This window comes from Mytilus edulis, chromosome 3 (assembly GCF_963676685.1).
Source record: "Mytilus edulis chromosome 3, xbMytEdul2.2, whole genome shotgun sequence".
NCBI classification, from domain to species: Eukaryota; Metazoa; Mollusca; class Bivalvia; order Mytilida; family Mytilidae; genus Mytilus; species Mytilus edulis.
Window position 1 is genome coordinate 91,929,834 of NC_092346.1, and position 17,126 is coordinate 91,946,959.

General features: G+C 31.6%; 1 protein-coding gene across 1 annotated transcript; it reads right to left on the reverse strand.

Annotated features, from left to right (window-relative positions):
• Window positions 1-903: 903 nt before the first annotated feature.
• On the reverse strand, window positions 904-16,721 carry LOC139517760 (uncharacterized). The gene is made up of 4 exons (XM_071309144.1): window positions 16,564-16,721; window positions 14,991-15,092; window positions 2,298-2,408; window positions 904-1,145 (listed from the first exon to the last, which is right to left on the reverse strand). The coding sequence occupies exons 1-4, from the start codon at window positions 16,642-16,644 to the stop codon at window positions 1,092-1,094; spliced, it is 348 nt and encodes a 115-aa protein (XP_071165245.1). The 5' UTR covers window positions 16,645-16,721; the 3' UTR covers window positions 904-1,091.
• Window positions 16,722-17,126: the final 405 nt, after the last annotated feature.

Sequence of the window (17,126 nt, forward strand, 5' to 3'; positions counted from 1 at the left end):
GTTTCGTGTAGCACTTGGAAGACTCAGCAACATACCGTTGTTTGTAAGGACACTTATGTAGTTTATGTATCTAATACAGCGATGGAAGATCCAGTTCTTCATCTTTGGTTGAATTCCAAAAGGAACATAGAACAGACCTATGATTATCCAGGATTTCCTCTTTGGTAAGTGTCGTGAGGGTATATGTTGAGTTTCCAAGTGAATTGTCAATACCTAATTCGTTTATCAAGCATTCAATGTTATGAGTTTTACAAACAAAAACGATGTTGATTGGGGCTTTATCTGCGGGGAAAACAACATATTTGTTATGGAGGTAGGATAAGTGTTTTGCAAAAGAGGGACAAAAGATACCAAAGGACCAGTCAAACTCATAAATCTAAAACAAACTGACGACGCCATGACTAAAAATGAAAAAGACAAACAAACAACAGCACACATGACACAACATAGAAAACTAATGAATAAACAACACGAACCCCACCAAAAATCTAGGGGTGATCTCAAATGCTCCGGAAGGGTAAGCAGATCCTGCTCCACATGTGGCACCCGTCGTTTTGCAACATTTGGGTCTTTAAAGATTGACGTAGCATTCAACATTATCAGTTTGTTTCCGAGTTATGAATTTAACCATACCGTTGGTACCTTCTGTCTCTCGTTTGGCTTTTTATATATATTGTATTAATAACAATTCTTTAATCATCCAATAAACTGCTCTCATAATGATTATTGAATAAAGTCAAATATTTGTTTCAAAATTAATAGTTTTCACTAAATAAAGGTTTACCATGAAAGTAGATTCATAATAGCTAGGGATATGATCTGGAATAAGATATTTACGAAGTAAAGTCTTCTCGAAATAATGTATAACTAGAAACAAATTAAAGAAAAAGAAACACATGAAAATACACAATCAAACTTTATTAACAAAATCACAAACAAACATAAGGTGACGAAGAATTATTCAAATATAAAACAGATACTGTACTTCAAATATATAATTTGCATTTAATGGTTTTATTCATTTTTATATTGATTTGTCATGAAAACAAGCGTCCACTTATATATTAACTACGTAATCCTCTACTTCACAGTCATCCTCCATTTTTGTTCAGTCCAAAAGGTCCGCGATTGACTCGAGAAAACCCCTGAAATAAGAATTATAACTGATTACTCTGAAACTAACACAGCCTTTGATGTTATTAATTTAATAACATCGGTATAATTTTAACAGGTTTAGGTTTGAGTTTTAAAGTTTTTAAGTTTAGGTAAGAGTAGGAGTAATACACATGGTAATTTCCCACCGTGAAAACGAAAACAAAAAGATTCGTTGAACAAGATTGATCGAATGTGAGCATGAGACAGTCTTTACAAATAGCTCACAATAGTTTAATATAAATTGATAAACACATATTGAATTGAAAAATAATCACAATTTTATCAATGGTTCGGCGAAAACGAGAAAAACAATCGAGTTGAGATGACCAACGATAATCTGTTTATCTATATTTTACCCATGACGACGTTGTCAATTTCATATCTATTTTATTAGCAACGCCACGTGCCTTCATAGTTTCTAGCGATAATTTTCCATCTCAAGCGAGTAGCATTATATGAAAAGTTATCACAAAAAAAGATCTAAAGAAAAATGTGGTATGCCGAAACGTACATTTATTATCACCCTCCCATGTATTTGCGAGATAGCGATTCAAATTTAAAGTTTTCGGGAATATACAAATGTCTGAAAATTATGCGCATTAAAGACGAATTATGCATTAATTGAAATGAAAAAAAATAACAGTAATGAAATAAATAATAATAATAATAATAATAATGATAATAATAATAATAATAATAATAATAATAATAATAATAATAATAATAATAATAATAATAATAATAATAATAATAATAATAATGATAAGAATAATAATAAAAATAATAATTATACTACTACTACTACTACTACTACTACTACTACTACTACTACTACTACTACTACTACTAATAATAATAATAATAATAGAAAAAAAAATAATAATAATAAAAACAACAATAATAATAATGATAATAATAATAGTAATAAAAAAAATAATAAACAATTAAAAATTATAAAAAAGATCTCGTTTACGACAACCAATGACAACCCTCTGTCAGGGAAAAGACATTGATATGTGATAGGGTTATATTTACAAACAATTCTTGTATAAGACCCTTCAAATGAATCCTAAAATTGTAACAGAGTTAATAAATGATTAATTTTAAATCACAAATTCATAGTTAAGCAGTGCATTGTTTACCTGTGCTTTTGTAGGCAGTGCTTGCATCATTTGATAGGCATCAATAACAGGATGCACCATATCTACATTGGTGTCAGGATTTCCACCGTCTGCCATAGATCCATATGAAGGCTGCAATAAAAATATAAATGAAACGATATACAACTATATATGATTAAAATCTAAGCAATTATTAAAAAAAAAAAAGTTTATATTCTGTTTTACAAATATTTTTGGCATATCCCTTGTTATTATGAATCTTCTTTCATGGAAAACCTTTATTAAGCGAACATAATAATCTATTGACCCAGTATTTTGTTAGTGCATGTATCAAAAAAAGTTTTTTCGGGCACATGCAGATATATACTGAATAAACTCATCATATATACCCGAATTAAATTTTGTATTTACACCAGACTCGCGTTTCGTCTACAAAAGACTCATCAGTGACGTTCGAACTAAAAACAGTTAAAAAGGCAAAATCAATTATGAAGTTGAAGAGCATTCAGGATAGCAATTCCGAAAGGTTTACAGCTAAGGTAATCTATTCCTGAGGTAGAAAAGCCTTATTGTTTAAAATGTTTAAAAAGTTTTGAAACAGTTAATTTATAAATATGACCGTATCAATGATCATTCATGTCAGCACAAGTGCTGACTACTGGGATGATGATACTTTCAGGGAAATAAAAGTCCACCAGCAGTGACATCGACCCAGTGGTAATTAAACTCATCATAGATACCAGTATTATATTTTGTATTTACGACATAGTCTACAAAAGACTCACAAGTGACGTTCGAATCCAAAAACGTTAAAAAGGCTAAATCAAGTATGAAGTTAAGAGCATTGAGAACCAACATTCACAAATATTTTTCCAAATACAGCTAAGATAAGCTATTCATGAGGAAAAAAGCCTTAGCATTTCAAAAAATTAAAAGTTTTATAAACAGTCAATTCATAAATATGACCAAATCAATGATGACAAGTGCTGACTACTGGGCTGGTGATATCCTCGCGGAATTATAACTCCACTAGCAGTGGCATCGACCCAGCGGTTGTAAATAATCTCAGCATAGACACCAGAATTAAGAAAGTGCTAAAATTTCAGTACTAATGCCGATTATTTTCCATTATAACAAATGAAATATTTCGTCTGATTTAATTAATATGATGTTCCATAAACATACCTTTCTTTTTATTTGTTAAATTTGCACATTCCAGAATATATAAATTCATGTAATACTGTTTTCTAAAATAGAGAATGGAAATGGGTGATATGTCAGAGAGACAACAACCCGATCAAAGAGCAGATAACAGCAGAAGGCCATCAATTTGGTTTTTCAACGCAGCGTGAAAATCCCACACCCAGGGTGTCCGTTTCTTGCAAAAGTTTAAACGAAAAGAAAAAAACAAACTGAACAGATGAGTAGATAATCCAATAAAAAGCATACTTTCAGGAAATTCCAAAGATAAAAAGAGCAAAAAATTAAAGAAAATGAACAGAGAATGTGTGCGATAACAATGAATATCAGGATTAAATGTATGAAATACCCTTTTTAATAAACGAATAGTGATGCAGATTTCGTATCGCAAGAATTTTACATATTTCTTGCAAAAAAACCCACCAAATTGTAGACACAAAACTTCTTTGAAGACACAAGCACAACAAGTAAACACAATCGCTGTTAAAAAAAACCAAAAAACCAAAACAGAAACATATTGGACCCATCAATTAAACATAAATTGTTATGATTTTTAACATATGTCAATAAAGCTACAGAACAAACAAATCAGAGCTTCCTTCATGAAAATGTGCTGGATTCTCCGTTTGTAAGTCGAAGAGAAAATAATCAAAAAAATTGTATAAGGTTTTGAGTATTCTGTTTAGTTTCGATGTTACATAACGAAATACAACTGTTTTTAAGATATTAACACTAAATAAAACCTGTAAAACAAATCATTCATTTTTTTTATTTTAATGTTTTTGTCACATTGAAGTCTCCCATAACATAACGTTTCGCAGTGAAAATTGTAAAGAATTTTACAATTTCTATGTAAGGAAAATAAAAAATAAAATTAATTGTTGGCGCATGCATGGAAAATATATTGCTCCTAATAACTTTTACTATTATTCTTCTAAATTAAAAGAGAATGTTTTATCAATATAACTTACATAATAAGGATATCCTTCACAAAACGCAATTACAAAAAGAAATGTTACGATTGATAAACCACATTTAGTCGTCATGATTGTGTGCAACTTTAGAAAGAACTGGTAATCCTATTTTTTGACATTCAATATTATAACCTAATCAACAAAACACAATTAACGAATGACAAAAAAAAATTAGTAAAAAAAATCAGAAAGTGCCATTTACGGCAAATGTTAATATGTCTGCTAACAGCTGTTCCGTATTATTTGTGACATTTTGGAAATTCATATCACACAAATGAAAATTTATGACAGATACATGATTTATCTGAAATAGAAGATGTGATATGATACCTAATGAGACGACTCTTCACGAGAGACTAAATGAGACAGAAACTAACAACTATAGGTCACCGCAAAGCCTTCAAAAATGCGCAAACACCAACCACACAGTCAGCTATTAAAGGTCCCGAAATGACAAATGTAAAACAATTCACAAAAAAAAATAAAATAAAAACAATTACGTAACACAGCAACAAACAGTCACCTCTGAATTAAAGACTCTTGAATTGGGACAAGCACATAAATACCGAATATGGCGGTGTTAAACATGTAAGCGGGTTCCCGACCCTCAACTTATCTGGTACCGTGGTGTAAAAGAGGGGTGAAAGATACAAGAGGGACAGTCAAACTCATGGATTGAAAATAATCTAACAACGCCATGGCGAAAAAACCAAAAGACAATCAGTCAAAAATAGTACGGAATACACATAGAAAACTAAAGACTAATCAACACGAACCACACCAAAAACTGGGGGTGATCACAGGTGCACAGGAAGTATTACAGTACAACATAAGAATGAACTTAAAATTCAGTTGAAAAAGGCTTAACTCATCAGATGGGTACACATAGATATACATCTAGGAAAACACAGAATGAACATGGCCAGGTACTTGTGCATCCCAACCACAAAAAGACACTAAGTACAGATCTTAGGGCACTTGCAGTTACTGGCAGTTGGTTCAAAGCCAAAATTAACTACTAAAAAACCATGCATCTTTGACATTTTCAATCATTACACATCCAACATCCAATGGCTTTAGTTTAAAGAAGTCATAAACAGTCAGTGAAAACCATGACCTTGTGCAATGCCAAGATACAGATATCGACTGATTGTAGATCCGTGAATGTGTAAATGTATATTTGTTTTTACATTGTATCATAGATCAACATTATTTGTTCAGTCTATGCTCACTTGTGTTGATAAGTCGTTTGATTGAGTAAAGCCTATTCAATTGACATTTTATAGACTAGTGTGTCTTTTTATGTTGTATATTGTGTCTTACTATGTTGTGAGGTTAAACTATTGTTTCATATATTTTATTGTTTCAAAAAAGGGCGAAGGTTGGTACCTATTAAAACGTTTAAATCCGCTGCATTTGTTTTCACCTGTTCTAAGTCAGGAATCTGTTGTTTTTGTTGATGTGGTTCATCACTGTTTCTCGTTTCTCGTTTTTCATATAGATTAGACCGTTAGTTTTACCGTCTGAATGGTTTTATACTAATAATTTTTGGCGCCCTTTATAGCTTGCTGTTCTGTGTGAGCCAAGGCTAAGTGTTGACGACCGTACTTTGACCTATAATGGTTTATTTTTACAAATTGTGACTTGGATGGAGAGTTGTCTCATTGGCATTCATAAAACATCTTCTAACATCGATATAACAACAATATTTAGTTTGCTTTTCATTTACTAATAACAAAATATTAATACCAATACTTTTTCTATACGGACAAACAACAGTCTTTAACATATTGTCTATAGGGACAAACGACAGTGATGGAGGCGTTGTCTCTGGGGACAACAATCTATATATCATAAGGTTGGACAAGCCTTTAGCAACATGATACTGAGGAAGGCGACCAGTTGCTGTCTAATGTTCAGTAGCAAATCAAAATAATATTTATGACTATCAATCAAGTTTTGCTATGGTGACTGCGTGCTATGTTTAAGCAGAGACATATAATACACATATTTTATCAAATGTCTTTTGTTTAGAGTATTGTAATGGCATGCCCCAATGGACTCGGTGATAAACAATTGGATTCAATAGAGATCATTGATTGACATATGATACTAATTTAATGTCCTGATTCCTGAAAAAACCGCTTATTTACGTGAATCGTTAGATAATTGATCAATGAAATTTATATTCTTTGAAACAAAACAACTAAAAAGTGTTGTAAAACCCTTTAAATACTCTGTGAGATATAATAACAATTTCTGGAACCATAACAAGTCCTTATATAATCTAGGTGTTAATTTGGAAATATGTTGAAAGAATGTACGGATAACTTGTTTCGAAATTGTGTCTTCACACTTACAACAACGCTGTCAAAGACGCACCCATAAGTGATCAACAGGAGTACTAAACTAACAGGTTCAATCAATATCGCAATACAATTCGTCCCCTTGAGGCACAACAAAAATAGGTTGTTTCAGGAGAAATGCTAATTAATACTTGTTCAAAAAGCAACAGTTATAAAATGAGGGAAATAATAATTAAGATATTTTAACTTCAACTTTGTACTTGTTTGGCTTTATAACTATTTTGATATGAGCGTCACTGATGAGTCTTATGTAGACGAAACGCGCGTATGGCGTACTAAATTATAATCCTGGTACTTTTGATAACTATTAGTTACAAATACATAGCGCACTTTTTGTAACTAATCATTACAATAAAATCGTACTAGCACAGAATCAAGTAAGCTTTTTTGTCGCTCTGTTCTACCATCAACACTTTTCTCCAAATAAAACTCTTGATAAAGTATGACATAACATTTAGTTTTGTTTATATGATCTTAACCTCACTCGCCACAACAAATGTTCAAAATATTGATACAACATGCTATTCATTTTTTTTACATAAATTCGGCCGGTAGTTTTCTCGTTTGAATTGTTTTACATTGTCTTATCGGGGCCTTTTATAGATGACTATGCGGTATGGGCTTTGCTTATTGTTGAAGGCCGTTCGGTGACCTATAGTTGTTAATGTCTGTGTCATTTTGGTTTCTTGTGGATAGTTGTCTCATTTGCAATCATACCACATCTTCTTTTTTATACACTATTTGAAAAGTACCCTTTTTATCATAAAAAAAGAAGACTCCAAGGATTCAGACTGAACTTGAAAATATATATGCTAAGCCTGCAAATGATACAATGCATTTACTCGAATGACATGTCAGCACATATTTCTGATTTAGATATACAAATTACAATCAGGTACTACTGTGCAAACTGACGGAATTACACGCTATCAGCCAACGGAACAATTGGAAATAATTGCTAGATTCCCGACCTGATAAGGTTATTTTTCAATAATGTTTTTGGGATAAAACGTGTTTCATAAGTCGGTCAAATTACCACTTGAATGACAGTTGTTTATATTGAAAACAATGTTTGAGTAACACAAACAAAACAACATATATGTACGTTAATGTGACAATAATTGGAACCCTGATGCCAAAACTGTGTAAACATACAACACAACTGACTTTTAATACACCTAATCGCTATTTATTCCATTCCGGATAAGTTCTAAAATTACACAACTTTTTCATCCAGTTGAAGCTATCTGGGACCCTGTTTAAACAATTCACCATGCATGATACTTTTTAATGAGACCTGTTTAAACTACCGTAAATACTTCAAACAAAATATTTTTTTACTTCAATTTTAATTTCGAAAAAAGTGGATCATACTATAACAAAGTTTCTTGATGATCACTTTCTAAGGTTTTTTCTCCCTCAGCTCACTACTGATGACCTCCATTTTTCGGCCGGTGACCCAAAACAGGAAGTTGTATAAATGACTGTTTTTCCCGGAATGGACTAAATAGCGATAAGGTGTATTATTCAAACAAGCATACTTTTTTTCTTTGATAGTTTATATTTGTTTAGGGGCCAGTTGAAGGACGCCTCCGGGTGCGGGAATTTCTCGCTACATTGAAGACCTGTTGGTGACCTTCTGCTGTTGTTTTTTATTTGGTCGGGTTGTTGTCTCTTTGACACATTCCCCATTTCCATTCTCAACTTTATTGATAAAGATGCTGATAAAAAGTGTTTGTTTTTGATAGTTCATAAAATACAATGCTAAAGAAATAGAAACAACGTTGTACAAACTGTTTTGTATCCCAGTTGCTCACCATGACCCAACTTCACTAGAAACAGAGTCAAAAGGACAATGGCGGAATGCAAAACTACCGAGTCACGACAAAAGTAATACAACCAAAAGGAACACTACCACGAAAATAAATAACGGACAAACAAAAGCGAAAAGTGTGGATAGTTAATGGAAGTAACTTATCAATATTCAATGTACCTGTTCACATTTGGTTCCTTTTCCTCTGCATTCAACAACAGATGTTGCCTACTGATCACTTGTTCTTCAAGTCAGGAATATGACATTTGTTATCTATTCGTTTGATGTGTTTGAGTTTTTGATTTTTCCATTTGCTTTGGGACTTTAGGATGTTCTTCGGAGTCCATTATTTTTATATATTTTACTTTTTCGATGTAGCTTGTTTTAATTTTCGGGCTCATTCAAACAAGATGTGTAGACATATATCACAAAGCAATACATTTTGTAGCAAATGGTTCCATTTTTGTGACGAAAAATAAATTGTGGATTATTTCGTTAAGATTGGGTTTTAATTTTTCATGTGTTTGGTGGTGTAAAGGCTGGAAAATTGAAGATTTTGATGGAACTAACTTAAAATAACCTTAATTTAAAGTTTTCCATAATTTCTCACGAAACCACATATGATAAATGCCACGACGTGAGCAAACAATGTCACAGTATTGCTTAAATCCTGCTGTCACTGCGGACAATATTTTGTTAAATAAAAAAAAAATCATTTGTAGAAAATGCAGCTTACCCGGCAATGTACCGTTGTTTGTACGGAGCGTTCTACTAGGTATTTCATACAAACAAGCTATGTCCTCAGTTTGTTTTCAATGAAATATTTAATACTGCCATGAATGACTTGTGTTTTACCAGATGTCATCTTTATCAAATGATACACGTTTGGACGTAGGAATACCAGATTGTCAATTTAATTCTTACATCAGATTCCTGACTTTGGTCTGGTGCAAACAAATTCAGCGGGTTTAAACGTTTTCACAGTTACCAACCTTCACTCTTATTTAAATTAAAATGAAACATCACAACAAAAAAAGACATGATGTCTTTTTACTGAATTTGACATTGTGGAGGATTTTGTATTCTCATGGTAGAGTATGCATGCATCGTAAAGGCTGTTACTTTGTCGACGCAACCGATCTTACTCCATTCGATGTTCATAGGACTCCCTCAGTTTGTTTTTTGCCGTATATATAACAATTGATGGAATGAGTATTGGTTGAGAACTTAATTAAAAAGTACACAGTAAGTTGATTTGATTTGATTGTTCGATTGTGTGCATGAGTAATCGACTATTATGTGTGTATTTCATTGTTTTGTTGTTTAGATAATTGATTTATGTTTGTTTCGTAAATAATATTGTCTTGATTTGATGAACAAAACCTCAGGTAGCTTTTGATATTTCTTATTGAATTATGTATCTGTTGGAAACTTATAGGGAAAACGGTACTATTACATTTTCCCAGCATTAGGTTGGCCTTTTGTGTACCCAAGACAGGTGAAGGATTGTGATTGGATGTAAGGGTACACTATTTTTTTTTTTATCTATGAATAACTGCAGTGTGTAAATTTACAATATAAATTTTAAAACCTATTGAAATATTTTCTAGATAATTATTCTAAAAGGCTTCCAAAATTTAATGAATTTGGTGTAAAATGACGGTGGGCATGGGTAACATAATGAAGCTCCGTTAGAAATTGGTCATGATACTATTTTACTTCAATTTTCAAAATAGAGTAATAAAGTACTAACACCACACATAACTGTTTTATCCAGGTTTTTATCATAAAAACTGGTAAATTTAGAAAATGTTAGTATTTTCGCCTATGGCAGAATAAATAGTACCGTTTTCCCTATAAGTTCCAACTCTGATTGAAATATAATTTGTATATTTAGCATTAAATGGTAAGGTTTCACTATAAATAATTGGAAAAAATATAAAAAAATGCACATATAATTTTTGTCGCTTTTATTACTTCGTATCGTCCCTTTAGTTCGTGGAGTTAAGTTATTTCAAGTCTTCACTGACGTATTTCAAACACTCGTCATAATCATCGTCGATTTCTCTTTATTATCAACCAGATCTACCTTTTGAATTAACCCAGAATATTCCACGATTTCTTCTTTTAAAGAAATACTGAAAATAAATTATAAAACATTAATTAGCAAAAAAGTCTTTAAGTTTACACATAATTTTTGAATGTGATTTATATTATGTGTTTTATCGTATCTTGAAATGGAAATTTAAGGAAATTTATACTTAACTATTTCACTACTTTAGCCTGTAGGGAAAACGGTAGTATTACATTTTCCCAGCATTAGTTTGGCCTTTTGTGTACCCAAGGCAGGTGAAGGAAGTCAAATTAGGAGCGTTGGATGTAAGGGTACAATATATTTTTTAAATTATCTGAATAACTGCATTGTGTAAATTTACAATATAAATTTTAAAACCTATTGAAATATTTTCTAGAGAATTATTCGAAACGGCTTCCAAAATTTCCAAAAATTGGTGTAACATGACGGTGGGAATGGAAAACATAAACAAGCTCCGTTGGAAATTGGTCATGATACTATTTGGCTTTAATTTTTAAAATAGAATAATAAAGTATTAACACCACACATAACTGTTTTATCCAGGTTTTTATTATAACAAGTGGTAAATTTAGGAGTTGTTAGTACTGTCGCCTATGGAAGAATAAATAGTACCGTTTTCCCTGTAAACTAATTCTGAGTAAACTTATAGCAGTTTGGGTGTTTAAGGTTTTGACAGATTATGTTGAAGTTTGAACTTTTATATGACAAAAAGAAATAACGAGGTGTTCGTTTACAAAAACGAAAACATTATGAAAAAAATAATTTCAAAACAACAATTCATCAAAGATTTCGAAAACGTATAACCTGTTCATAAGTAAATGTTGCTAAAGTCGGTTAATGAGAAGTTGCCGTTTGGTTGAGCTTAGATAAGTTTGATATATTTTTTGACAATAAAAAAAATAAAAAAATATAACTGTTCCCGTTTGCAGATAATTATACTTTTTCATCTTTTGGGGTTTGAAGATGCATTTCTGTAAATATAGACAATACAATTTCCTATTTGAACTCACTTTGCGGCTAAAACGGTGACACTTTTGCTATGAAGTTTCGTGAAAAATTATATCTTAGAATGAAAAGTTGATATGCACTACTATATTTTCAAAGGTCAACACAAAGCGCTATGCAACATATTTTCAACATTTATATGCCTTGAATATGTTAGAGTTTAAACTTATACTAAAACCATTTACTACCCCTACCTTTAGTTTTTATTCCTTTTATCACCGCTATATTATGTTTTTATACTGGTAACAGTTCATAGTTATGTCGCTATGAGATGAAACATATAGATCATATCTGGGAACCACTATGTCAAGTAATCAAATTATGTATGAATATGCTATATTTCCCCAAAAAAGACATGGTTTGAAAAACAGCTGTATTTACAAAGTGCAACCCTTAGCGACCTCGATGAAGGCATATCTAGAAAAGCGCTTCTAATGAATGAATGTATTTGGCGTTATTATAATTATCTTCATCAAACTTAAATCCAGGACCCTCATTTTGAATTTTAAACAGTATTAATTTTATATCGTAAATCTCTAATTGCAGATCATATCCTTATATAATTTGGCTTTTATTTCTTGGGAAACCTTCAGTAAGCGAAGATTAATAATTCTGAAACAAAAACTTGACTGTATTCATTTTCATGATGAATTTACATTCTTTGATGATTTAATAACTGTTAATAAAACAGTTTGTATTACAAGCATAAAGTGGGCGGAAACGAACTGATAATGCCACAATAAAAGGTAAAGACAAACAACAAAACACAACACAGAAAACCTAAACACGAACCACATAAAGAACCGGTGATGATCTCGGTGGTCCTGACGGATAGTAATACTGTGACCCAAGTGTCTCCGGAAGAACATTTCTTATTTTTTAGTTTTTATAGCCATTGAACTAGCTTTCAATATCTATAAGAATGTTTCTATCGGTATTGTGTGTCCTTTGTTCTCGTGTTAATTGTTTTAAATAGAATTAATTTTGTGTCTTATGACGTTGAATTTTCTTATCTTTGTTTAATAAATAGTAAGACACTATTACCTTTTGGGTGATAACCCATCATATACAGATATTCAGATTAATTCTGTTTTTATATTATTCATTAATTATAAAATTTCATGGACGTCATCATGATTTTCTGACCGTTTTTTTTTGCATGTTTGTGTATTAAATCAAATGCCCTTCTTTTTATTGGTAACTGACAGAATTTCGTTCATCGTTTCTGATTGGAAGTTATGTGCCTTTTTGCTTTACATTTGTTTTTAAGGAACACAAAGGGTGACATATACATCTGTTTAGCGCAATCATTGATAAACATTAAAAAATTAATTAACTTATGTAAGCATCAGTCCTATGACAAAAATAAGGAACTATACTAGTTTACCGATGTTCAGATCTTATTTATCCATTTAAAAAGACAAATCAAATCAGTCGTATGAACGCGAAAAAAGCAAGAGTTGATGCGTTGCTAAGGAGTGTGCTGAACTATACATGTATCATTCAATAAGTAATCACATTAAAATCGGTAATAGACGACAAACATAAAGAAGCATTTACACTATTTTTTAGACAACTATAGATTTGCAAACACATGTCGCTAATGAGACACAGACAAATAAAGGAGGGCTAAAGTTCAAGTTCAAAAGAGAGGTATTAATTTGATTTTCCTTTACCTTGCTTTTTTATCATTTGTTTTTTATTCGAGCGTCCCTGATGAGTCTTTTGTATACAAAATGCGCGTCTGGTACAAATGTCAAATTACAATTCTGGTATCTATGATGAGTTTATTTAAATACTTCAATTTGTATGAGAATTAATTGATTCATGTTTTGCATTTATTTATTTACTAACGTTTTGCTAGTTGTTAGATATAGGAAGATGTGGTGTGAGTGCCAATGAGATAACTCTCCATACAAATAACAATTTAAAAAGTAAACCGTTATAGGTTAAAGTACGGCCTTCAACACGGAGCCTTGGCTCATACCGAACAACAAGCTATAAAGGGCCCCAAAATTACTAGTGTAAAACCATTCAAACGGGAAAACCAACGGTCTAATCTATATAAACAAATATATGTGTTTATATAATATTAAATGTTTTGTTACCTTCCAGAAAACGCGTGATTTGAATTGAAACAAATATAGATAATATAGAAAAGGTTGTTCTAACATTTGGACATCTTATAAAAGGCATACATTTTCTTCATGCCCTTTTTTTGTTGTTGATTAATTTGCAAAGTCACTTTTGAATGCAAACTTATTCCAGCAGAACAATATTTTTGAATTCTGTGATATCACCAAAAATCACCTATGGTTATCTCTCTTTATACTTTGGGAAAGGCTTTATATACAGTTTGTAATACAAGGAATATTGAGAAATTATCTTCCATGCAATTTTCTTTTCTTTAAAGAACAAAGTTCCTACAACCATTATCAGATGCTTTTTTAAAATGATTTACATTATACAAAAATACAGGAATAATAAACACGTTTTACAACCACGAGATTGTAACGTGGAAATATTCTGACGTCAGACACACGAATCAATGAGTGTGTTTTTAATTTGAAAGATGCTTTGTATTCAGTTTATTATAAATTGGTTCTTTTAAAATTGTAACACGATGATGACTGCTGTACCCATATTTTGACTATTTTATTTATTATGTTTGTTAAGTTCAAGCATCATTGTAAATATAACGGAATTTGACGAGACTGTTGTTGAAAATGAGAGGTTTAACGCTATAAAACCAGGTTTAATCCACCATTTTCTACATTCGAAAATGCCTGTACCAAGTCAGGAATATGACAGTACTTGTTGATTTGTTTTTGATGTGTTTTGTCGTTTGAGTTTGCCATGTGATTAGGGACTTTCCAATTGGATTTTCCTCTGAGTGAAGTATTTTTGTGATTTTACTTTTTAATAGTTGATAACTGGGTAGAAATTATGAAGTTTTATTTGAGCTAAGCATTCGAACTGGTCTGGTTTATTGATCTACCGAATATCCCTAAGGCGTTAGAACTGTTGGATTATAATTTAAAAAAAAGCCTAAGGGTTATGTAATTACATGCATTTGATTATGATTGCTAATCAATGGCGTCGGGCTATAAAAACGATAACAATTTGAACGATGCCGGAGGCCAATTTAACGATGGCGCGGGTCATTTCTCGATGGCGCAAGACATTTTAACAATGGCGTTAAATGCCTTGCATTTATATGTATGTGTGCATGTCTAAATTGAAATCTAATAGCAAATTCACCTGTTTATCATTAGGAATAATTTCTGCTTTCTGGTCACCTTTTGCATATCCTGGCTGTTGTTGTGTATCTGTCTGATCGTCAAGCAAATAATCGTACATAGCCTAAAATACAAAAGCCTATTATCAAGTTAGGACTTTCATGTTGATGTCATGTTATTCTAACATATATAATCACGTCTAAACAAGTGACATCTCTTCGACAGATCCATACATTTGAGCACCAGTGAAGGCGAAACACGACTGAAAACTCATATTATATTCATTATTACTCTAAACACTAACCCAACAATGTTAAATCTGCAAATGTGCGGAAATAAATGTTTGTTCTCCCCTCGCCGGGATTCGAACTGATGCTTTTAGGATATCGAGACAACATCGCCTGCACTGTGCCTGGAGCATTCTACACCACTCGGCCACCTTGACTGAATAATAGTTCAGCTTTCGGTGGCAAAGTGTTACCTTTCCTCGTCATTGGAATCTAGAGTTGTCACACAGTACATATGGTTTATAAGGCATGCCGATGGAACTCATAATTAAATATGCATTTAAAAATAATTAAATATCAAAGCATATTTATTAATTTTAAGTTCTAGCATGATATACACTAGAATGAAAACGATAATATATATCACCTAACCTTGTTTTATGTTTAATATCCTAGCCAAATTTGTGAATTACCTTCTATTCCAAAATATTCGTTTTAACTACTGCTGATGAGTCTTATTGTAACAAAACGCTCAGCTCGCGTACTTTTGATATGATCTCGTCTCTTTGGTGAATTAATACAGTGGATATAATTATAGATTATTACATGGCATTTTCCATATGGCCCTGGTATCAGCCCTAGACTCCCATATCAAGCCAGAGGGCTTTAGCCCGAGGGCTTGATATGGGTCGTGGGCTGATACCATGGACCATATGGAAAATGACATGTTATAATCTATTTATCACATATTTTCAAGCAGGAGAAAACAAATAGCTTACAACAAATTATGTTTGATATTTCATCAAAAATCTAAAGATATTCAACGAAAAAAATAAATAAATGTATCAATGTGAGTTAAAAAAAAGTATCACAGTAGGTTATCAACGTTTTGTGAAAAGTTTCAGAAATAATTAACAATAAACATATTACTTCTAAGAATTGCAAATATTAAACGACTTTAAAGTGTTAAATTACAAATGTTAAAAAATGCTTAGGAAGAATCCTATATCGATACTCATTCCAGTGTGGCGTCATATATTTTCTAAATTCTTCATGACGTCAAAATTTTACGGAAACTTTTGTGATTTCTACTTTTTTCTTCTACAGTACATTTGTAACTTTTTAAATTTCTTTTCATTGTGTTCAACTTGTTTACAAATAGCCTTTGATTGACAGATTACCGGAAGTTAAACTGGGGGGCTTGATATGGATTTCGAGGGCTGATATCGATATCGGCCCCGAGGGCTGATAACCAACCTTGACTTCCGGCTATTATTGGCCATGCAAAAACGTACATATCAGTACAAAATATGTGATAATATTGTGTAAAGAAAGGTTAATCATAGTACATATTAGATATCGACTTACTTCATTCAAATTTCCCTTGCAGAAAGTAACGGATAATCCAACAAATACAAACACTACTAACTTTTTTATAAACGCAACCATTTCGTTTCTTTTCAAATCTGTACACTTTTTGATTTAAATAGACAATTCTTATTATTTATAAGTAGCGTGCTACTAAACATGAAATATGAATAGGAAAAATTAATGAAATTATTTGGTATTTGGTTTATATCACACCTGAGACTTTAAAATGTCGTAACATTAACTTTTTTTGTTTTTGCTAATTGTTCCTATATCCATCCCTTGAAATATGGCATGTGACAATAGGTTTATATGAGATGCATATAACATATATTGCTCAAATGTTGCAATGATAGTATACTTAAATGACAATTCAATTAATTATAAATTACATGGAACAATCAGCTGAAGTTAAAGAGTTTGTAAGACAGAAACAGTTGAAATGTAATGACAGATATATATATATATTTAAACTTTGATCTCTGAAAACAAAAATAAAAATTGAAACTGGCAGATGGCAAAACCTTAAAAAGATTAAACATGAATTGTATCTTGTGCAATTT

What these genes read in the sequence shown, in the direction of transcription:
- LOC139517760 (XM_071309144.1), bottom strand. Translation starts at nt 16,644, where the DNA reads ATGGTTGCGTTTATAAAAAAGTTAGTAGTGTTTGTATTTGTTGGATTA. An exon ending in TTATTCCTAATGATAAACAG is followed by an intron (nt 2,409 to 14,990) that starts GTGAATTTGCTA and finishes TTTTTATTGCAG; the next exon opens with CCTTCATATGGATCTATGGC. An exon ending in CACTGCCTACAAAAGCACAG is followed by an intron (nt 1,146 to 2,297) that starts GTAAACAATGCA and finishes TTCTTATTTCAG; the next exon opens with GGGTTTTCTCGAGTCAATCG.